General features: G+C 34.1%; 4 protein-coding genes across 4 annotated transcripts; 1 reads left to right on the top strand and 3 right to left on the bottom strand.

Annotated features, from left to right (window-relative positions):
- Positions 1-1117: 1117 nt before the first annotated feature.
- On the bottom strand, positions 1118-6134 carry LOC123692861 (beta-1,3-glucan-binding protein-like). Its single transcript, XM_045637661.1, has 8 exons — positions 6120-6134; positions 4547-4736; positions 3341-3495; positions 2694-2857; positions 2318-2569; positions 1947-2095; positions 1559-1660; positions 1118-1253 (listed from the first exon to the last, which is right to left on the bottom strand). The coding sequence occupies exons 2-8, from the start codon at positions 4730-4732 to the stop codon at positions 1137-1139; spliced, it is 1125 nt and encodes a 374-aa protein (XP_045493617.1). The 5' UTR covers positions 4733-4736; positions 6120-6134; the 3' UTR covers positions 1118-1136.
- Positions 6135-7088: 954 nt separating this feature from the next.
- LOC123692862 (m-AAA protease-interacting protein 1, mitochondrial) lies at positions 7089-8778 on the top strand. The gene is made up of 4 exons (XM_045637662.1): positions 7089-7166; positions 7255-7692; positions 7930-8128; positions 8496-8778. The coding sequence occupies exons 1-4, from the start codon at positions 7164-7166 to the stop codon at positions 8678-8680; spliced, it is 825 nt and encodes a 274-aa protein (XP_045493618.1). The 5' UTR covers positions 7089-7163; the 3' UTR covers positions 8681-8778.
- Positions 8779-8791: 13 nt separating this feature from the next.
- On the bottom strand, positions 8792-12129 carry LOC123692859 (lipoamide acyltransferase component of branched-chain alpha-keto acid dehydrogenase complex, mitochondrial). Its single transcript, XM_045637658.1, has 9 exons — positions 11959-12129; positions 11120-11304; positions 10824-11008; positions 10587-10723; positions 10217-10447; positions 9863-10129; positions 9492-9620; positions 9332-9403; positions 8792-9049 (listed from the first exon to the last, which is right to left on the bottom strand). Exons 1-9 carry the CDS (start codon positions 12031-12033, stop codon positions 8885-8887), a joined length of 1446 nt encoding a protein of 481 aa, XP_045493614.1. The 5' UTR covers positions 12034-12129; the 3' UTR covers positions 8792-8884.
- Positions 12130-13315: 1186 nt separating this feature from the next.
- LOC123692865 (blood vessel epicardial substance-like) lies at positions 13316-22875 on the bottom strand. The gene is made up of 7 exons (XM_045637664.1): positions 22558-22875; positions 20328-20530; positions 19966-20160; positions 17817-17925; positions 17488-17599; positions 16450-16629; positions 13316-16298 (listed from the first exon to the last, which is right to left on the bottom strand). Exons 1-7 carry the CDS (start codon positions 22873-22875, stop codon positions 16078-16080), a joined length of 1338 nt encoding a protein of 445 aa, XP_045493620.1. The 3' UTR covers positions 13316-16077.
- Between the last annotated feature and the right edge of the window lie 1022 nt (positions 22876-23897).

Genomic DNA, 23897 nt, shown 5'->3' on the forward strand with positions numbered 1-23897 from the left:
TACTAGTTGCTCCAAAAGTAATGATAATTGGGTATTTCCTGTGCACATAAAAATATAAAATAAATGTTTTTTGCTTGCTCATGTATTCTCTAAGTAATCACAAAAAAATCATATCAACAGGCCACGTTTCCAATTATTTACATTAATTTGAATGTGAACCGTGCGTGCCAGAATGTTTCCTGACGAAAAGAAGAAACAACGATTCGACATGTAGTGGGTAAATTTCTAAATTTTTAATGATATCAGGATAATTTTTTGTCACGTTTAGTGATCATGGACGTTACCCGAGTTCACCATGTTTATGCTGAAACCAAAAAACAATCAATGTCCTGGATGCGAGCTACCAAAGTGACGATGAAGAAATTCAAAGTGAAAATCAATAGGTTAGATTAAAGCGGTAGTTTTTTGGGACGCTGAAGGAATAATTATGGTGGAATATTTTAAAAAGGTAGCCACTTTATTGGGCTCTTACTAAACAGACCAAATTAAAAGATTGCGGTAGGTTAGTAAGGAAAAGAGACATGGCAAACTGCGGACCTGAACGCTGTTTCACCAAGACAACGCACCAGATCACAAAGCGTTAGTTGCGATGGCTGCCATTCAAAAATCGGCATTCCAAATGCTTGAACACCTACCCTGTTTTTTAGATTTAGCTCCTATTTACTTTTATCTCTTTCCTCGGCACAAGAAACACTTTCTTAGCAATAAATTATTTTAAGACGACAGCGAAGTGATGGCCGCGTGGAGGGGTTTTTGTGGATGAAGTCAAAGTTTTTTTTTTAGGTTTAGGAAAAAAAATATTGAAGTATATTTTCTAGTTAGAAGACTATCTAGAGAACTACATAATTATTATAACTGTAATGACCTTGTTTAATATTGATTATCATTACTTTTGGATCAACCCATGTACATGGGATATTCGTATCTCATACTAAATGTATGGGAGGGTTTCAAGTTAATTTTTTAGATATTTCTCGTTTTATTTTTAAAAATTTATTAGGGCCATCTTACTCATTAGGTTAAATACTTTCGATATCAGTTTAAAGTTTTTTGATATCTGTAATAGTTACGGAATAATCGCCTGTGCACACTTAACGATTACACCCTGTATATTTTAATATTACAAGATATTTATTTTACAACGCCCAGACACGTACATAGTCGACCTGTAGAGCAGCATCTTCACCATTATTAACATTAGGGTTCCATGTTGGAAGCCAATTGTTTCTTGCGTTCCAAAAGTCTCTTGGCGCCTGTAATATAATATGACAATAATCTGTAATGTGTGTACATACTTATTTAGCATAGCGGAAACTTGGTTTATTCTGTTAAAATTTATATAAAGCGGAGTATCTCATAGCAGTCATAGCTATTGCGGCAATTATAAAGTTAAGTGCGCACAGCGTAGTGGTGAGTTTCAATTGCGTTATTAAATGACTTGTATCACTATGAAGACGTAGAATAGTTACCGGCAAAATTATTTCATTTTAATTTGAAAATCAAATGAGGAGTTTATTACCTAGAAGTTAAAATAGATTGTGGGTCGGACAATACATACCGTTGGCGATCCATTCCACCATGGTTTAGGGCTTGGATTTACAACACCATCAGGGAAGAAACCATTAGTGCCACCGACTGCTAGGTTTATGATTATATAGAACTGAAAAAAATATTTTTTTCTGAGATTTAATATTATGATAGGTTTTGTCAGATCTACTTCAAATTAGTTTTCCTGGCAGGATCTATCGGTAGCAATGCTATCCTATTTCCTAGTACCTACTATTTTCATAACTGGCCATTATCACTTGCTTAGTATCTCTTAAAGGGAGGATAGGTAAAGATAACAGTTACTGTTCACTTTTCACATATGACTACAGTTTATCCTTTTCAGTTTTTGTTATTAAATTGTATTTAAAAAATATATATTGTATTAAAGACTAACGTACTTTTTGATCGAAAGGTGCCATTTTGCTGCCATATCTCCAAGGATTGAGAATGTTTTGGTTCCTATTAAAGCCACCATATTCCCAGAAACCTCCGTTCCCGGGTGTCGCTCTACCCAGTTCTACATCATCGATGCTAAATCTTATGTACTCTGAAATGTTACACTTAGGATTATTAAAACTTTAATTTACTTTTATTACACAGCTCCACACTGGCCTCACGGCGCTGTCCCAAAAAATACTGAATATATATCTGTGAATTTCTTATCCATATAGTTACTTGGTTTACTGATTTTGAGTTTTATGCTTCCAACAAACTTCCGCAGTTACAAAAATTAATACTCTCAATATTAAAGCGTAGAAAAAGTCTCTACCTGGAGTCCATTCTAGTTGATACCGATGGAAGGCTCCGTCGTAACCATTGCTGTTCCTTCTAAGCCAATGAGCACGTTCCCATCCATTTAATTCTGGATATGGTCCATAGTGGAGAGTAGAGCCAGCCTCCTGTGTTCCGATGTGAACCCCATTCGAAAACATGTTACGATTACCGCGGGATTCTACCAAATCGATCTCTCCTGATGACGGCCATGAACCGTATGCATTATATGCTGGCATCAGCCAGATTGCTATAAAGCGAACAATAGAATTATACCTTATAAGTTTCCTTTTTTTGGGAACGTCGGTTACAAATAATTGTCTTCTTCATATAAAATAAGATACAGTTTAATAGAATATAAAAAGCTACCAAACCTGGCCATAACCAATCACCAGCGGGCATCTTAGCTCTAACTTCGACTCGGCCATACCGAAAACTGAATGAATTTACTGTACGTAACCGAGCACTTTTGATTGGGTTTAAAATATTGGTTGGTGTCCCTTGACGTTCGCAACCGTACCATTGTGGATTGGTACATCTGAAAATATTTTAGATCGAATTAGAAATTAAGCGATCTATGAATGAACACAGGAGATGGATTGCTCCCAAATGCTCGTCTTTTCCCCCAAAAGTCGAGTATCTTTATAATATTTCCTCCCCATTAATAAAAAAGAGGGATTCTGCTGTATGTATGCTGTATTCTTATCATGACTGATGAATTTATAATTTGCTAACTACCTACCTAATTGTTGTCAATGATTAGATTAGATGGCGTGCAATTTTTAACATCAAGCGACGCGACAATAATATTAAAATTGTCCAGATTGTGCTACACAGATAAGCACAATAATAGTAATAATGGCACAGTATCAATAACAAATAATTATATTGAGCAGTGATTGCTTGATCTTTTGATTACCATAATAGATATATTTCGATATTTTATAAAAGATAATCCCAATTTACTTAGGTATAATTTTTTATTAATGTATTCATGAAGTCTTATTATGTAAATTTTTACCTATCAGCAGGTGCGCCTCCTTCGACGTTAAGGAGACCACTTGTGAGGAAATGTTCACCAAACTGATCTGACGTTAATGAAGGCTTGATGTAGAGTATTCCATCGCGTGTATATGAGTTAGTCCTGTTATTGCTGTAGTACTGGAACTCCCAATTCTAGAAGAAATATTATATCCATACCTACTTATACTTATTTTAATATTATAAATGCGACAGTAACTCTGTCTGTCTGACTCACAGAACATATAAAGAAAGGTCTGTCTGTTACTCAATCACGCCTTAGGGGCCATCCATAAAGTACGTCACACGTAAAGGGGGGGGAGGGGGTCGACAAAGTGTGACATGGTGTGACAAGGGGAGGGAGGGGTCCTATGTTTCGTGACATCACATTTCAAAATACTAATCGCGTAATTGGAAATATAAATTAAACTAAAAAATATGTCCAACTCTATCTTAAGGGCAAGTTGTTTGGTTGACAATTTATATTTATTCATTAGTTTATTTTTTGTTATTGTTTCAAATATTTGATATCCTAAAAAAGTACTTAATTTAAATAGAAATAAGACTAATTTCGGAACTGCTGTTTTAATTTAATAATTTTTCGATGTTAAATTGCAAAACATGTGACGTCACACTAGGGAGGGGGGGGGGTCTCAGAAATGTGACCACCTGTGACAAGGACGGGGGGGGCTCAAAAATTCATGAAATTAGTGTGACGTACTTTATGGATGGCCCCTTAACTACTGAACCAATTTGCATGAAATTTGGTATAGAGATATTTTGATACCCGAGAAAGGAAATAGGTTTTATCCCGGAAATCCCACGGGAACCGGAACTATGCGGGATTTTCTTTGACTGCGCGGGCGATGCCGCGGGTGGAAAGCTAGTATAAGTTTTGATCACATAGAGAGAAGAATAAATTTTATTATTTTATAGAAACTTTTATGAAAGAAAAAAAGAACGCCCATATCGCGCTTATATAAAGCCAGATAAAGAGACATGTTGCCGTTTCTTAAAATCGAAGTCTTGGAAGTCATCAGCGAATATAATGCTAAGTGCTATGACTAAACGATTTCCGGAGCGCGGATGTCGCTGATAGGTTGTGATGCTCGACCAACGTACTGTGGCTAATTTATCAAAGTCTACACATCTAATAGTGCCAACATCCCGCTTATAATAACAAATATAGGATATAAGATGCACTTACACCGCCTCCAGCCAACGTGTTCTCATGTTGCCATTTCTCAAGATCAAACTCTTGGAAGTCATCAGCGAATATAATGCTGCCAGAGCAAACGGTTTCAGGCGCGTGGGTCCCGCTAACGGTTGTGATGCTTGACCAGCATGCACTGGCAGATGTAGCTAAGGCTACCACACCTAGTAGTGCCCACATCCCTCTGTTAGTAATAAGATAGGATTAAATTCTATGATATTAAGAATTCGATTTTTTCCAAAGAATAAAAAAACGTTTCAGCGGCCGCCATGTTGAAAATAGCGGTTGATATGGTTTTTATGATATATCTCTTAAACTATTTAACTGATAAAAAAAATTGTTAACATTATTTGTTGCAAATCAAATTCTCTACAACTTTGGTCCAGTGACATAGAACTACAAATAAAAAAGTTATAAACGAAAATGTTCAGAAATTAGAGATATTTATATTTTTCAGTAAAACTTTTTTTTATCATTTTACGAAGAAATCATATCAGACCATTTTTGTACTTAGATTGTTTTTCGAGGAACAACTTTTACATACAACATTTTTTCATTAAGTAAATAGCTAAGGTTTTACAGCGCTCCGAAGTGAGTACTATTTTTCAGTACTCTTACTACTGGTCCGATTTGAAAAATTCTTTCGGTGTTCGATAGCTCATTTATCGAGAAAGGCATAAGCTATATATTGTCTTGCTACGATCAACAGGACAGGAGCCACGGGGGTGAAACCGCGCGGAGCAGCTAGTGTTAATATAAGAGCAATAAATTAGAAACCGGTTACCAAGATGACGTGAATTAAACACAAACATGTGTGGAGATATATAATAAAAACTACTTACCGGTTTCTTGCAATAAATATAAACAAAATAAAGCCGACGATGAAATTTATAGTAGATGATAACAATGCAATTTACTTATCTTGATACAGATAAAATCGATTTATAATCTTATCGTCTTATGTATAAAATAAAAATCCACTGAATCCTATATTTGTTAGAACATGGTTGATGGGGACTAAATACTGATTGTAGTGTTCTCTCACGATTTTCCGTATAAAATTATTTGTGTTTTGAATAAAAACCGCTTAGTCATTAGTACATATTAGGTTATGACGTCGTTGGTATTAGGTAATACCACAGAACAGTGGTAATGTAATACCGTATTAATATTAAGAAGTATTTCAGATTATAAAGAACTATAAGAGGATATAGTAAGTCAGTAATATAATGATGACGGGATATAATCGTCACAAATATGGTGACGCTTTGGAACAAGTTAAATCTATTCTAAAAGGGGTGACAGACGTACGAGTAAGTACGCGAACTTGTGGCTCGACGACCTTTTTCGCTCGTGTGTCACCCCAAGTACGCGTACTTAAAAACCGTCGAGTAAGTTCGTTGACGATCCAACATGTTTGAAATTTTACTCGAAGCCCGCCTTGGCTCGCACGTCTGTCACCGCCGCGAGCCGAGTAAGTACGCGAACTTTAAAACCGCGACTTTAAAGTTCGTACGTCTATCAGCCCTTTAAGATTTAGACGGTTAACTGCATTAAATTTACTCACTGCTGCTGCTGACGATGGAAATTATTTACTAAACATTGAATAAATTATTGCCATAACATCACACTTAATTATAACTGTATCATAATTTTCAAATAGGATTTAAAAAAAATTATGATTATTTTATATATAATTCGTGTACCTCCGATCTCCGTGTTTCAAGTACATATTAACTATGTAGTTCCTATAGTTAAATACGGCCATAAAATAAATATACCTGCTATAGTGCTAACGTATCTGCATAATATGAATAATTACGAGTATAGTTCATCAATCGTTGGACTAGCGGCTAGTATATAATGTTGCATGTCATAAGTACCCTCATTGTTATTTGCCTCGTCATTTTATTAAATTTTATGTTAGTAACAGTATAATATATTGTATAGTAATATTGCTTAATCTTTATAATGGTTTAGTGGTTTCATGGAAGATGTTCTGCATTAATCGCGTCGCGTCGGTATTACGTCCCATAGGATTTTTGGAAGGAATTATAATGAGATACCTAATAAGGATAGAAAGTGCACTTGTGATTGTGCTCATACTTGTGCACATCTTGTGCACTATAATATTTCCTGCGCTGCGGAGACTGGAGACACCAACATTCTGCCATGAAACTATTTGGCTCTGTCGTTTAAAATCACTTTAAATTCCTCATATCCTCATAGTATGTATAAAATTAGTTGCCTGGACAAATGAGTTGAATTCAATAATTCACTGAAATTATTCTATTTTTTAAGTAGTTAAGTAACTTCTTAATTTATTTCAAACAACCATTATAATAAAATAGTGTTTAACTTTTATTGAGCTTTTTACAGTTCTTTTACGACGTAAGTATAAACTTACCATACGAATAAATTCTCCTTTGCAAAAACTCAAAACTATGAAATGACCTAATGACAGTCATGGATGACACATTGGGAAGTGTAATAAAACATGAAATTTTAAATAATAGTAACTACGTAAGAACAAAAAAATGTAAAATTATGCAAGTACCAATAGCATAAAATACAACAAAATTTCCTTGCGAAAACGTTGCAATTAGATGTAATGGTTAGTATATAAAAAGTACTTAGTAAATAAATACTATTATTGAAATATACCTACAAGTAGCTAGTCATTTTATTAATGTATCTTTTAGATGGCTGGGACTACGGTTTCGTTAGTAAGAAGCTTATCAATTGCAACGCGATTCGCTTTACAAAATTCTAAATTAAATAAATTTACTTGCTGTACGGCGAAAGTACTCTCTGCTTCGCGATACAATTATGACTTTACTCGCTGTTTATCTGCATCTCCCAAAGAATTAATCAAGTTCAGACAATTGGTACCAAAACAAAACCTTTATCATGATCAGAAATTATTGCAAATCCCGAAGTATCCCATTGATATACACTGCAATAATTTCTCAATGTTTAAAAGAAGAAATAATCCAGGCAAAAAGAAGAAACGAATTCCAAAATTAATATTATTGCAAAATCCATTTAATTGGCTCATGACAAAAATAGATTTCACTGTATTAAGGCGTGTCTGGGATCCTACTTTTCGTGAAAAAGAATTTAGATTCGGAACCACACAGGTATATATAAATATAATAAGAGATATAGTAATATGTACCTAGTACCTATATAGAGTAGAGATATAGTAATAAGTACCTAGTATAGTTGAGTATTATATTATTTTCAGTGATAAGTACCATTAGTTACTTAGATTTTTAATTGTTTTTTGCGCAGATATTTTTCATAGGATTATATTATCAGCGCTTTAAAATCGTCACGTAACTTAACAATTTATTTCTCCTTTAACAAAACTTCAGGCAATATCTCGTGTGACCCACATTATAAGCGAGGGTCAGCTCGAAGAACTGAACGGCTTGCTGACGAAACCGGCCCGTGTAAGTTTGTTGCGTGAGCTTGAACGTAATTGGGGCGAAAAACAGAGAGCTCTGCTGGCTCTGAAACATGAGGACATACAAATCTCTTCACCACGGAAAGTTTATTTCATTAGGATTGCTGGTATATTTTCTTCAATAAAATTCTCGTTATATAAGTCAATTTTATGTAAATAACATTTTCAGTATCCAATGATATAGTATCTCTATAGTGTAAAAATCACCTTTTAATATTATTATGAGGCTGCGTAGTCGCGTAGATTTGATGTAACTTTCATACAGTTAATGCCTGATTTTAATATACAAAGAATATTAAATAAAAAAGCGGTAGGCTTATTACTCTGATGTTCAGTAACTGAAACATAACTTTTGAAACATTACTGAACTTCAGTTACATCATATTTAAACAATCAAAATATTTAATAATATCATTGTAGTAAAGTCAAACATAACAGATAACAGTCGGCATGTAAATATATTTTACTTCACAGATAAAAAGTTTTGTGATGTTGATATGGCCTTCTTAGCGCTCAAATGGGCTCCGATAAACAACATAGAAGCGTTGATATTTACTGAAATATTTGCACGTTTTCATCGAGAATATACGCCGAATTGCATCCCTGAATGGACCATTGCGTATTTTAAAGTTACTCGGTTCGAAGTTCTACGCAAGTAATACAGAACAAGTCATTCATTTTTTATAAGATACAAATATTATGTAATAATTACATTTTTAATGTATTTCTTAATCATTTTACTATACATTAATATAAATAAAACCAATCGGTCACAATATTATAAATGTGTACTTTATTTGTATATACTTATGTATAAAAATATATATTCGTATAGAATAAAAAATATAATTATTTGGTAATTATTACAGATCTAATAATAGACTATAAGGATTTTCTAGATAGTCTTTTAGTTGATTTGAGAATCGAGCCATCGTCACGCCGTCAATGACCCTATGGTCAGCTGACCAACTAACTGTGAGGATATGAGCTGGTATAACTTTTCCATCCGATTCAAACCTTGGTAAAACCTGAAAAATTAAAGGTTTAGTTTTTATCTGCACGGTAATTGATGGAAGATAAAAGATAATGGAAGGTCACTGGTTGGATGGTATGATTTCGATATTGAAATAACATTGGCTTAGAATTTTCGTACTATCCTGCGAGTGTATGTCAAAACAAAAGATTCTAAAACGTGATAAAAAATTACAAAGGGTCTTCTATTCGAAATAGATCTTAAGATAAAAATTACTGGCAAGATTTAAGACTAATCAAATTTAAGATTTACTGTAAATATATGAATATGCCATTACCTGTATTTTTCCCAAAGCACCAATCGATACCTGAGGCGGTAAAATTATTGGTTTGGTGTAAGTTCCTCCTACCTGAAATTATACAGATCTCATTGGTGTCATTCATTATAACAGTTAAAAGAGTACTAAAATATAAAATAGCACTGAGGTGGTTACTTACAATTCCTATGTTAGATATTGTAAACGTTCCACCGGAAATATCACTGAGACCCAGTTGACCTTTAGCACCTTTTTCTTGTAGCATATTCAACTCCTTAGCAATATCCACTATTTTTTTATTTTGAACATTCTGTAAAAAATAATTTATTTGTATTGAGTTCAAATTCACCAACAAAATAAGTGAGATGTATGTAAGCTTTATGTAAGTTCCATTCCCATCAATCAAAATGTCTCTATATTTTGCTCCCAGACCGTACCTACATGACATTTGTAGATATGGTGCAAACTTTGTTTAACTTACATTTTTGTTTTATCTATGTTAAATAATGTGTGGCGTAGTTTACATAATCTGAATCATTTTAATTCTCTTACCTTTATAACAGGCACCACTAATCCGTTCGGCGTATCCATAGCTACGCCTATGTTATGACTAGCTTTATATATGATGTTCTCACATGCGTTGTCAAGGCTGCTGTTAAGAGCAGGGAAGTTTAGCAAACTCAACGATGCAGCTTTAACAATGATGGGCATGTACGTTAGCTTGACACCTCTTTTATTTGCTACCTGTTTGAGTATTTCTCGTACTTCTACCAGTTTTGTGACATTATACTCGTCGCTAAACCCAAAATGAGGGATTTTCTAGAAATAAATTGAAATTAATCAGCATCTCCAAAATTAATTTAAGAAACATTGAAGGTATACATTTTCGATTGGAACTAAATTTACCATTGCTTCTGTCATAGACTTCACCATTGCTTTAGTAAAACCGGAAACAGGAACGACTTTGTCTTCTAATATCTCCATACTTTTATTTGATTCAGTGCTAAAAGAGGAATCTGATTTAAAAGTCTCTGGAACATCATTAGACTTATCAGAACTTATATTAAGGTATGAAAGTAAATCTTCTTTCAATAAACGCCCATTTCTTCCAGTTGCCGTAACTGCACTTAAGTCTACCTAAAAATATTATCTTATTAAATATTATTGTTATCATTGGAATAAAATAAATTTACATTACTTAATGTTATGAAAATGAATCTGCAAATATGAAGAAAAGTAAGTTCGAAAACTTTAAAAAGTATTCCGGGCGACTTACTTGAAACTGGGAAGCGATCCTCCTCACAGCTGGTGTTGTTAGGACTTTATTCTTTTTCAACGAGTTTTCTGTCTTTTGAGAAGTTGAGATATCTGTTGTTTTCGTCGATATATCGTGTTCTTTTGTGGTTGAAGCATCTAAAACACGAAAAAAAAAAAATTGTTGAATTAAAGTAGGTAGTAGTCCTTTTTTATATTTGTGTGAACTGTGAAGTGAAAATCCAGATGCTATAGGTACCTTCTTCGCTGCTTTCAACTTCAATATCTACTAGAGGTTCTCCAACGAATGCTGTTTGATCTACTTCATGATAGAGTCGGCTAACAACACCGTCATACCGGCTAGTGATCGTAACCGAGGCCTTGTCACTTTGAACTTCACATATATTGTCAAATTGTTGAACTTTGTCGCCGATTTTAACAAACCTACAATAAATTTATTGTAATTAACAAAGTGACCATTAACACATCAACAATGTATATAATACTGTAGCAAGTCGAATGAAAAGTAGCTGACTGTCTCATTGCAAATCTTACCATTCTTTTATTACAACTTCTCGTATTCCCTCTCCTATATCGGACAATTTAAAAGCGACAGCTTTATCTAGAGCATAGCTTAAGTGTATATTTCTTTTATTAGTTTCTTGGAAGTTAACGTATGCAGATGATGTTTTTTCTATTATAGGTGCACTGTTTGTTCGCGTCCATTGTCTTATACTTCTCTGTCAAATATGATACGAATTATTATCTTTATTATAACTTAAATCCTAGACTAAACTTTACACTGATATTAAAATAAATAAAAAAGATAATTTCTCCAATTGCTGTTTTAGTGATAGTTTAAATTAAATTCCTGTGTAGGTAGTTAGATGTTTGTTAAACAAAGATTATATACGTATGTTATTTATCTTCATTTATACTTACTATCACATATTTATTAAACTCCCAAACAAGATAAAATAAATTATTGCCATGCTGTTCTTTTCATTGAATTTATTTTGCAAGCAGAAACTAAAAGATCAACTTTGTACTTATTTTCAATACAAAGAGATGATGTGTAGGGAATTGTTTACAGTAAATTATAAGAATAATAATGTGCTTGCAATCAAAGTTTACATCATTAATTGTGTAAACTGTAAACATGTGATGTTATTATTAAGTCATCTCAGATTATTATCGATATCTATTTAAAATTAAGTACATATTTTTTTAGTATAAATTATAAGAATAGCTAAATTTCTCACTTTAAACTATGAATAGTGATAAAAATATTTTCATTCATTTGTATGTCATCAGCCAATCATCGGTCTTACTAAGTTCACGTTCACAAAAATGCTGGTAATTCTTAGTCAATATTAAAATGTAGGTACACTCACACTTGTAGCACGCACTTTATGACACCTGTTCAAAGATTTCACGTTGAATAAATACTCTTTTATTAATAATGCCATTTCATTAATTAGCTACAAAGCATAATCAAATAACTAATTGGATTGTAGAGACGCGGGTACGCGCCTTGCGAGCAATGCTCGGTTACTGACTGTTATCGTTCCTCATTATCAGTGCGCTGTAGAATTGATTAAAATTTAAACACAATAATTATACAAACGTCAACCACTCCATTCAAATACTTCTTTACAGTCACTGAGGTCAGGGATCAAACGGAACGGTGAAGGAAGATGTAGGTATTAAAATAAAAATCTACTTTGACTATAAAATCGGGAAGGTTCATGAAATAATATATTTAATAAGCAATTGTTTTTATTAAATACATATTAAACATGTTAATAAAGTGAATAAATACAATAATATATAATTTGTAACGATAATGTTATGCACGAGACGCAGGGGCAACCCATTATAATCAGAATAACATTAGTAATTGCGAATACCATAATATTACTTGAACCGACGACTTCTATACTAATTGCTAACGTGTATCACAGAGGCGCTCTGCCGTACATCTGCTATAGTTACATCACCCATAGTTAAGTTGAACGACAGCATTTAACTCAGTCAGTGAATATACATAAATATATAGTGTAGACGAGGCTGGCACATCTAGGTAACGCAACATAATCGTATAGAAAAGCTTATCGACACCTAATAAATAAATTTATCTTATGTATTCTTTCGATTCAACATCTAATATCAATTGTAACACGTAAACTCAGTACAATTATAAAATAAACGATTCTAGAACATGACGACCTTCTACTCACTTTTGAAATCTAAAAACATACACAGATAATAAATTTCACATGATAACCGTCTATAACACATATCTAACTACGTGGGAGAATATACAAAATGTACAATTAGATTGCATATTATTACAGTAGTTGACTATATATATTATATACGAACCTCAATTTCAACTGTTTATTTGACATTCATACTATACATTTTATTGACCTATTTGTACATTAACTTGTCGATGAATGAGGTATACATGCATAATAATTGTAAATAACAAACAAAGGATCACAACTCACAATAATCATTTCTAAAAAAAAAGTTGCTTAATTTGAAGAAGGTATAATTTAGCAAATGATAAAAATATAGTTGCTCCCGTATTTGTATATAATAAAGCTAACTAATATTACAATAATATACAACCCACATAATTAGTAACTTTCATATTATTTACACTTGATACAATATTAATTTTTTAACACGGAATAAAAATCCTGTCTGTATAATATATAAATTAGATATATCTATTTTATAAATTAAATTCGTTATGTTTAAAACAACATAATATAGGTAGGTTACTTATGAGGTGATTAAGAATATGAATAATTTATAAACACAAAACAGCAAGAAGATAACTTGTCACAACACTCCGTTTTTTAATTAATTAGGTTAAATTAATGAAAAAATAACTAATTTTAAAACAGTTTTTATGCTGTTAATGTTACAATCGACATTCGTGGAAGACTAGGTATTTCAAATTATTCAAGATGTACCTTGAAAGTTTAAAAATGTTAATTTATATGTTTATTGAGTCATTTTTCTAGATATACACGGAAGAGAAAAAAACGGAAGCTTACAATCTTTTTAAATCGAATCATATTCGAAAGTAACATTTGAAAAAAGATCTTAAGTGTGCAATAAAGTTCTTGTTTTTTAAAGACTTTATAAGATTTAACGTCACGTATTAAATGTATTATTTTCAAATCTAGATGTTTTTTAAGATATCAAAATTTCACTAGCCTTTTTCGAAGTCATTTTATTAGACCTTAAAAGAGCAAGATTTTAAGTTAAAAATGTCACAATTTAGCAACATCGACTTTTTTTAGTAATACATTCTTAATCGTACCTAAGCCACAAGTCATAACAATCGAGTAGTTTGCCCAAGGAAAATGTGATGTAAAGGTTGGTTTCTGGTTTTTAAAATTTAAATTATAGTAAAATATAGTAACGCTTGAATCGCGAGTTTTACATCGGAAACAACCAACGTACACTCAATAGGTAATGTGTTCTTCATATAATAAATTTAAGCTACCATAAGTAACTAACGAGACACGACAAGACGTAGAACGATATGTATCTCAAAAGAGATCGAGTAATTAGGACACGTTATAAAGTTCCTTATTCATTCGTGTAGATCAGACGACATCTGAGGGAGCTAACGTTATCTTCGTTATGTCCTGATTAGGCGATCAACGAGGTATGTATTGAACATCGATGTGATAATAGAAAAGGCTTATATAGAATCAAAAATAACACTATCTACTTGTTCATCTAGTGTGACACCGTACAAGTTACGAAGCGACAACATCAACTAAACATCGACGTGAAATATCATTACGCAGATGTGAAAGACATCCAATTAGGAGAGCTAATATAGTGATTCCCGTTCGTCAAAAACTTTTTACTATCTCATTGGTTGTCATTGAAACCACTCTGATTGAATATCGTATTCAAAGGAAGTTTTTAACGTGACGTATATAGTAATTCTATAGTAAGGTGCGATTTGGTTTATATTTTATCTTAAACTGTTTGACTTAAGTAGTGCTTTTGTGACGTTCTTTTGTGTTGTTAATTGTGATCGAATGGTTCAAACCTTCTTCTTGATCTTATCCACTAGAATTCATAAAAACACGTATCTATAAATATTTCAAAATGCACGATCCGTGTGTTTATGAAAATAATAATAGGTATATCTAGGTAAATATTGCAACAGTAAAAATATTTTATCACATAAGTATGTTATAACTTATAATAACAGCTAATTAATACCACAAGTTTTTTTGTCTGCGGTAAAAATTATTAGGTTATTGCTAAACAAAAATTTTCTATAAAAAAATGGGGTGAAGTTGATGCTATTGTTAAACAACGTTTAAAATTATAAACACCGGCAGAACAGAATATAATACCTAACGAATTTATTGTTAATTATACATAAAACTAAATTATACATTAATAATAATTATAAACGTAAACATACATTACAGCATTTTAATAACTAATAATATTATTTATTTTTTAAAGCCCAATCTAAAATCTGATTTCTCTCTTCAATATTTAATATAAAATCATATCATGACTGTTTTATGTTTAATTTGATACTTATAAAACATTTCAGTCTGAGGTTATAGCCTATCATTATCATATAAAGCGTTTATTAATATAAACTTTATATATTATTCAACTAATGTAAAGAAATATAATTTAATGTCTTTTTCAAGCAAACACAGACCAAGTTTAAAGTTTTATTTATAAAAAAAAAATTATTAAACAGATATTTTAAAATAAGGAAGAAACAAATTTTAATGAAAACCGCATTGTTTCTAAGCCCAGTTGACAGTTAAAAATATAATACTGTATTAAATGTGGAACTAAATTTAACATCAGTTAAAAATTAGTTTACGACAATTTTGTATGGATGTATAAAAAATATTCGTAGAATAATTTTCATACAGTATTTTTTTTGTATTTGTAAAAACATATATTTTTATCGATAGCACTGTGATAGAAAACATTGCGTTACACTGAATTGCTACTTAAAGTATAAATATTGTGCGACGGTTGAGCGAATTGCAACTTAAATAAATACAACAATGGAGAAAAATATTACATACTAGCTATAAGTCTACTTTCTCACACATTATTTAAATTTCAATTATCTCACTTCATATCAGTTAAGGTTCAGTTTCCATCGTGATCTTCGTATCACTTAACACTAGGCATCGTTTGAGTGCATAAATTTCATTTCACTTTCACTTCATACTAATTCACGATTAAACGAAAAACGTTAATTTTTATCAAACGTCATCAACAGGAAGCTCTTTAGTCAACGATAATATACGTTCAAAAGTAAACAACAAGGAGTTTCACAACGAGTCGTTGTCCGTGGTCCGTTAGAAGTCTGTGGTGGGCAGTCGGGCCGTCGGTCAGGGGGAGGGCGGGGCGGGCGGTGCGGGGGGCGCGGGCGCGGGGGCGGCGGGCGCGACGAGCGGCACCAGCTCGGGCTGGGGCCGCGGCCCGCGTCACACGGCCGGCTCGGGCGCCGTGGGCACCTCCGCGAACTTCACCTCGCGGCTGCGGCGGAAGGACGCCGTGCGCCGCGGCGGGCTGCGCTTGCGCACCGGCGGCTGCAGGCTCGCGGACGACGCCTGCGCCAGCAGCCGCGGTGGCGGTATCACGCTCCGCCCGAACGGGGACTGTCGCAGGAATTGCCGGGCGACCACTGGCTGCCAGTATGAATTCCCTGTAATAAAGACATAAGATATGATCATCCTGCTCTACCGCCCAATTCCAGCAAATGTGGTCAATAGTACCATCACCTGTGATTGCAGTCGTTATAATATTTTTATCTTGTTATCATAGTTATTTATTTAATTATTCAAAGCTATAGGTACCTCTTGTGGCTGGAGTATGTGTCCGCCAAGCTAAACTTCTCAGTCGTCCCCTTGCGCCTTCGTGCACAGCATCAACGCTAGCTGACCGCGTAAGATGTGCTGGTGGTCCTTCGTTTTCTCCTGATGTACCTAACCCAAGGCCTTCACTTACGGAGTATAGCTTGTGCGTTATATCCTTTCCTGGAATTAATTAAAAAGTCATTAAATGTGTACTATTATTAGAACCGCATTCATAAGAATTCAATAATGCAGAAACATTATTTACCTACCAATTAAGGCAAATTCCAAACGAAGGGTAGGATTCGTTAGACTTGGTCTCAAAGCATCAATAAATATTTAAAAAAAGGCTGACGAGCTTTTGATTCTTGGACATATCAAATACCAGTAGTCATAAATTGAAAACAACTGTATGGAGAATCGAATGTATATACTCCGTTACTATGTAGATACAATTTGAATGAAAGAAAATAATTTGTAATATCTTAACCTGGAACCTATTCCGCTATTATTGAAAAATCTATTGCAATTTGCAATACTCATAAATATTTCATATCGGCATGGCAATTATAATTGACCTTTGACTTTAAGGGATGCAGTTGCTAAAGAAAATGATTCGAGACGCAAATCGCAATTCAGTTGAACTGAAAAATCAATAGAACGCGAACCCATGTGCCATTTTTCATTGCCCATCAAGTCTCCACTGTAAGTGAATCAAAGAAGTTACTCATGATAAATGAATAAAATACCTAGTAGTTTTAATTGTGTTTTAATTGTAATATTATATTATTTATTACATATTAATATAAACAAAAAAGAATCGACAAATGTAATGCAAATCGTAAAACTCGGGAATGGCTCTACAAATGTTTTTAACGTTTTGCTAAGGCACAGAAGATTCTTATGAAGAGAAAAATCATAAAATGGGCGAAAGGGTAGAACAACGTCCGCCGGGAGAGCTAGTAAAGTACATATTAGATTACGTAAAATGACACTTTTATGTGAAATAAGAGAAAAACAGGGTGCATATTATGTACTTACCTATAAGACAGTCCAGTACAACTTTTAACGAAGGCCGATGCCGAAGCACTCGTTCTAGCCTCATTCGAGGCCAACAGACACATGTACACACTTCTTCCGCAATCACAGTCACCTTAAAGAAAAACAATTAGTTATACATATATATTTCTTAATGCTCTATTTAGGATAAATTTTCCTTAAATTTTTTAACTTATTTTTCAAGTCATATTACAGTAATCTTATGTAGCTGGCTGTCAAAGAAGTTTATTTCCGTTAACGATATTATAAGTGGTTATTGGTTGACAGGAAATTGTATACAAGAAAATATTTAATATCCGTTTGTCAGATACCTGGAATACGTCATCAGATTGTTCCCGATTCGCCTCCCATTCAGGTGAATCCACGAATTGGTAGGGCTGTATGTAGTGAAGATGCGTTTCGTCACAACTCACTTTCATTCTGAACAAAAGAGATTCATTTAAATTGTATTGAAGTGATTTTCAATCGTAACAAAAAACTGTTAATTAATGTAGAGTCCGTATTTCAATTGTATGTACTATGTACCTATGCCTTTAACTCAAAAGCTTTTTTGAAGTTTCAATCTAAAAAGTCCGTTTAATAGCTTGAATAATTTAAATTTAAATCGAACCACTAAAAGAAAATAAGTATCTACGAGGTTTACTTGGCTCCACAGTCCACATGTTATGACGCAACTCTCTAAACATTTATCTTCTTTCTTATCATACGCTGTCGTGTACTTTCCGTCGAATCGCTAGAAAGTTGAAAATCCCCCGGTAAAAGTTTTACGATAAGCCAATTCAACTGTATAGTTTTTAGATTAAGGCTTTTTCTTATTTTATTATTCTGTTTGATAAGCTCGCGATTCGTAGCGAAACAACAATTGATTTGACAACTTCAACATTGGAAGCACGCAATCGGCACCACGCCCAGTCCAGTTCGATTAAAGTCCATGAAAGTGAGACCTTTGGTGAATGTTAATTGACTGTGCCTTTTAAGTAAACCCTTTACTTGCTGTCATTTTATACTTAGCTAACTTGAATTTGACTCTTTTCAATTAGTTAATTAATTCAGTTAACCATCAGTTTAACCGTTAAATTGTGTTTAATTAGGTAGAGTGCATTAGGCTAATTGCAAATGTATATTTCGAAACTTTGTGATTTTATCTGCAGAAGGTCAGATGATTAAAATAATCGTATAGATAAAATAATATTTGAAAATATATTGGTTACAAAAATAACCCTACACTTATTACTTTTCAATGTTACCTCTACCTTACCTTATTGTATAGTTACCTCTACCTTCAATTACCCTAACATTTTTCGTTTAAGAACATTTGTTTCGTAACATAATGAACGTATTATGTAAAGGTACTTTTGTCACATTGTATGAGAATGGGTACGTGTTTATTTAATAAATGGAGGGTTAATAATTTGAGTTGGATATCATACAACTTACAAGCTACAGATTAAAATAATGACTGTAAATATTTTAAAAAACCATAATTAAAAAAATGTGTGCGTGTACTAGTGTACACACGTAAGAAGGGAAACTTCTTTATGACCTTATTTTTAAAAAAATAATTTACTATAATATGCAGCTTTACAGAAATACGTCGATTCACGCGTGGTAGGGATAAGAAAAAATGTCACACTAAATTTTTTTTCCAACCCCGATAAAGAAGTTTCACTTCAAAAAAATCAAGTTAGGTAGGTAGATACATAAATCATTAATCATTATAGTAATAAATTCCTACATCATCCTTCCAACATTTAAAAAATACTCGGTAAGTATATTATGTTTCTATCGTAAGATAAAGGAATGAGATGTGAAATATATCACACACAATCCACGAAGAAAATAGCTACGCAAGCTAAAGAAAAGGCATCTAGATTCAAGTCACCGCGAAACTTGCAAGCAAAATGGATTTTGACCGCGGCCGCCTTCGTGTAGGCGAAGAAAATTGCTTGCAATGCCTATCATAAACTAACGTGCAGTGAAATACTTTTAAAGTACCACTCGAAAAGGCTATAAATGCCGTAACTGTATTAAGTCAAACATTACTTTTTAACATTTTGATCGTACCAACCATATACACTTTTATGGAACTTAAGTTACATGAATATCAATTTATGTAACATTAACTATATAAGTATTTTTATTTTTTTGAATTGCATATTTTGCTTATAAAGATGGGTACGTTTTATATTAAGTTGTTTCACATAGGTAACTTTAATCATTCCAGTAAACTAAACCTTAACATTTCGTACTCAATAGCTTAATATGAAGATTAAAGATACTAATATTTTCATTTTATCCGTTGTAACACACATAATGATATATTATTAACCGCTTATTTATATGTATTTGCGAAGGCGATCCACATGCCGGTCGTTACGTGAGCAGCATAACGACGAAAGGAATATACATATATTCTATCCTAAACTTAAATCTATCTACGTAACTATAAGCAGTACATACTTTCCCTTCAGTAATATTGATAGTCGTTCATCTGCCGGCGTCACTTCTTCTACAGCATAGGCTTCTCCTGGTTCTAGCCTGACAATACGTGCTTCTCTAGTTAGCTCTTGAAAATGTTTTTTACTTATCTTAAGAGGCTTAAAAAGTTTCAGGTACAAATCGGTCAGCTCTAGAGATAAGGCCGGTGGTAAAAACCTGTAAGAAAAAGGATTAATGTTTCACTCGTCGGCCTACAAATATAAGGCCTACTAGCACGATACGAACGAAACATGCAATATTGCAATGCAATTCGATTTAAGTAGGTAGATAAACGTAAAACAATAAGGCCGGTTTTCGCCTTGAAGTTAATTCAATTCATTTACCTTATAATTAAGAAGACAGTGTGTATGGAGTTGACTAGAACTAAAGCTAGGCTCCAGGCTAGAACATCGGGCGCGCACACTTCGGCGCCCGCCCACATGCCCATGAGCACCGCGCCGGCCGCCGCCAGCGCGCGTAGCACCAATATGCTCTGTTTGAAACTCTTCGGCGCTAGGAATGCGATGGCGAAGCATAAATTTGCCGCCTATTTCGACAAAAGAAAAATTGTTTTGGTTGTCAATGCAAATAAAATAGTTTCTAAAATACTTTCCTAGTCTTTAAAATTACATGTGGTTAATGTATGGGACATAGCATATTTAATACATAATATAATATACGTATTTAATGATATCTTATACTAGCTGCACTCCGCGGTTTCACCCGCGTGGCTCCGCACCTGTTGGTCTTAGCGTGATATAGTCTATAGCCTTCCTCGATCTATGGGCTATCTAACACCGAATCGGACCAGAGTAGTTCCTGAGAATAGCGCGTTTAAACAAACAAACTCTTCAGCTTTATAATATTTGTATAGATGTAGCGTTTATCTACCTATACATACATACAATAAAACTGTAGAAGGGTCAGTTCTGTACATTGAAAATATAAATACCTCGTGTGTTCATAAGTTTTGAGACGAACTTTGTAGTTCAAAAATAAGATAAAATATCACTGGCTGATAATTATTTCTTTTTCCGATTTTGAATTTGGAATGTTTACTTTTAATTCCTTTGATTTTCAAATTCATTTCTTTCAATTTTCTCGTGATGGAGGGAACTAAAGAATTACGTGCGACCGTGATTTCGCTGTTTAAGGCGGGGAAAAAACCAATGGAGATTTTCCGTGAGTTGAAAATTTTTGGTGTGAGCCGTAACTTCGTGTATTACACTATCAAACGATACAAGGAGACTAATTCTTCAAAGAAGTGGCCGGCCACGCTCTGTGAGGACGCCTGCGAACATCAAAATCATCAGAGAGCGACTTCGCCGAAATCCATGTCGCACTCAGAAAAAACTCGCACTGCAGACTGATATTTCGCGCGTATCAATCAACAGAATACTGAAATATGATCTTAAGGTAAAGGCGTACAGCCGTAGGAAAATTCACTTTTTAAACGACCGCCTTCGTAAATTGCGACGCGAACGTTGTCCAATACTGCTTAGGAGACACGATGCGAGGAAGATACTCTTTACTGATGAGAAAATCTTTACTGTCGAAGAAAAGTTCAACCGACAAAACAATAAAGTGTATGCCAAAAGTAGCAAGGACGTCCCATCTTCAGCACGGAATGTCTTGCGTACTCATCACCCGGCTTGTGTGATGGTATGGTGGGGAGTTTCGTATGAAGGTGTCACTCCGCTGCATTTCTGCCAACAAGGTGTCAAGGTGAAAGCCAAGAATTATCAAAGTGATATTTTAGAAGCTGTTGTGAAACCCCTGTCTCATACTTTATTTCACCACAAGGATTGGGTTTTCCAGCAAGACTCAGCGCCATCTCATAAGGCAAAAACCACCCAAGCTTGGTTGAAGGAGAATGTGCCGGCCTTCATTGCGGCTAACGAATGGCCCTCCTCCAGCCCCGACCTCAACCCGCTGGATTATTTTTTATGGACTGAATTAGAGCTCAGGGCCTGCCGAAAGTCCCACCGAAACTTGGAGTCACTGAAGCGAGCTCTTGTCCGAGAGGCAAAGCGAATTCCATTGGAAAAGATTCGTGCCGCTATAGATGAGTGGCCAAATCGTCTGAGGGCCTGTATAAAAAATAAGGGTGGACATTTTGAGTGATAATGAAAGTTTATTGTTTGTTATTACTCACTTAATATGTATTATAAATTTTAGAATTATAAGTTAAATATTACAAAAGATATGCAACTTTTATTTCGTCTCAAAACTTATGAACACACGAGGTATAGCAGGGGGTATTACGGGATCGAAACCCAAATATGTGATTAAAAAAAAATTTGTCTGTCTGTCTGTATGTTCAGGCATCACGTGAAAACTAACAGTTCGATTTCGATGAAACTTGGTATAATTATACCTTATCCTGGGCATAAAATAGGATACTTTTTATCCCGGAAAAATACGTACAAAAAAAAAATCTTAATTTTTCCACGCGGACTGAGTCGCGGGCGGAAGCTATTAGTTCATAATACGAGCTTTTTTATACATGTAACGTTAATATTAATCAATTATAGCTTACTTCGAGTATATGGTGTAAAAATAACGAGTCCGTACCTGGAAGAGATCCTGTTGAGCGCTAGTCCACTTCGCGCAGAACCAATGATTGTCATGTTCGTCAGTGGAGCTGCCGTTGAGGAGTTCGTAATCAGTGTCGAAGGTGGAGTTAAGACGGGAGAGGTTGTAGGCGAGGGTCGCGTTGAGCCAGGGCGCGGCGGACACCGGCGCGGGCGCGACGGGCGCCATGCTGCGCTCGCGCCCCGACGCCCGCGCGCCCCCGCCGCCACCCGCGCGCGATTCGCGCTCCTTACTCGAACGCCTCTCCGACACGAGACGATTCAGTTGGGATCTCGCTCTCAATATTACTAACTCCATCACCACACCCTACGACACCTCTTCGCGTGAGAGCTCCTTATCTGTAATTTACCCGCACTTGAAGTTATGGCAATTAGTTATTGTCCGATTAAAGTAATGTTTCACTGTCTCCCGCGTTAATCCATTTTAATTAGCTATGTTCAGAAAATTTTAATTAGTAAGGTTATTTATTGCGGTCTGTATATTTTAACGAAAACTATAACATTTCCGTAAATAATTTCCAACATTATTATTAATGAATTCTTAGTTAGGAGAAGAAACATTTTAAGGCATAGAGCATAGGCTCTATGTTATGTTCGATATTAATTTTATTGATACTCAAACGATAGTTTTAATGAAATAGTGAACTTCCTCGATAATAGAACATGGATTGAAATTTGAAAATTTTTAAAGTGAGTAAGGAATGAATCATTCATGGTATGGCTGCCAAAATTACTAGAAACTAAAATAAACTACTTCATAATAAGTTAACGTGGTATCGAAATAATCGTTGTAAAGCTTAGAAAAATAGAATTATATTTATGTAAATGAATAACTTGATATTTAGATTGAGCAAAATGTTGAAAATATTATGTTAATTAAATATAAATTTTCTTAGAGAGACTTAATATAAAATGTGCTTTTAGTAGAGCTTTTCATATTTATGAAACCGCACGAAAAACATTTTCTCCTTTCCTTTTAACAAATTTGCTTACACAACAAAATTGATTAGGTACGAATGATTAAGTCGATATAACTATCGATGGTATTCACATTAACATTTTAAAGCAATTTCTTTCCCTACGAAACGCTAAAAATAACTCTATCTCCTTTCTAAAAGCAAAATAAATAGAGAAGGTAGTATCTTATGATACGGCTTGAGGAAATGTCATTATACTAACTAATAAGCGATTCGGGTATAAAAGAAAAGCCGGATCCTTGATAAAAATGGACAACAAAGCTTTTGTGCTATTCTCAAACTATCGGTTCACGAAAAAGGTTTGTTCCGCACTCCTGGGTGTACTTATCGCGACATCACCACA

Source organism: Colias croceus, chromosome 6 (assembly GCF_905220415.1).
Source record: "Colias croceus chromosome 6, ilColCroc2.1".
NCBI classification, from domain to species: Eukaryota; Metazoa; Arthropoda; class Insecta; order Lepidoptera; family Pieridae; genus Colias; species Colias croceus.

Coding starts and splice junctions, on each gene's coding strand:
- LOC123692861 (XM_045637661.1), bottom strand. CDS start 4,732: ATGTGGGCACTACTAGGTGTGGTAGCCTTAGCTACATCTGCCAGTGCA. Junction 3,496..4,546: donor ACACGTTGGCTGGAGGCGGT/GTAAGTGCATCT, acceptor TATTTCTTCTAG/AATTGGGAGTTCCAGTACTA. Junction 1,254..1,558: donor GGTGGAATGGATCGCCAACG/GTATGTATTGTC, acceptor ATTATATTACAG/GCGCCAAGAGACTTTTGGAA.
- LOC123692862 (XM_045637662.1), top strand. Junction 7,693..7,929: donor TTAGATTCGGAACCACACAG/GTATATATAAAT, acceptor ACAAAACTTCAG/GCAATATCTCGTGTGACCCA. Junction 8,129..8,495: donor TTATTTCATTAGGATTGCTG/GTATATTTTCTT, acceptor TTTACTTCACAG/ATAAAAAGTTTTGTGATGTT.
- LOC123692859 (XM_045637658.1), bottom strand. CDS start 12,033: ATGGCATTATTAATAAAAGAGTATTTATTCAACGTGAAATCTTTGAAC. Junction 11,305..11,958: donor ATAAAGTGCGTGCTACAAGT/GTGAGTGTACCT, acceptor CATATTTGACAG/AGAAGTATAAGACAATGGAC. Junction 10,724..10,823: donor AGTTGAAAGCAGCGAAGAAG/GTACCTATAGCA, acceptor TTCGTGTTTTAG/ATGCTTCAACCACAAAAGAA.
- LOC123692865 (XM_045637664.1), bottom strand. CDS start 22,875: ATGGAGTTAGTAATATTGAGAGCGAGATCCCAACTGAATCGTCTCGTG. Junction 16,630..17,487: donor TGTACTGGACTGTCTTATAG/GTAAGTACATAA, acceptor AATTAATTCCAG/GAAAGGATATAACGCACAAG. Junction 16,299..16,449: donor ACATACTCCAGCCACAAGAG/GTACCTATAGCT, acceptor TCTTTATTACAG/GGAATTCATACTGGCAGCCA.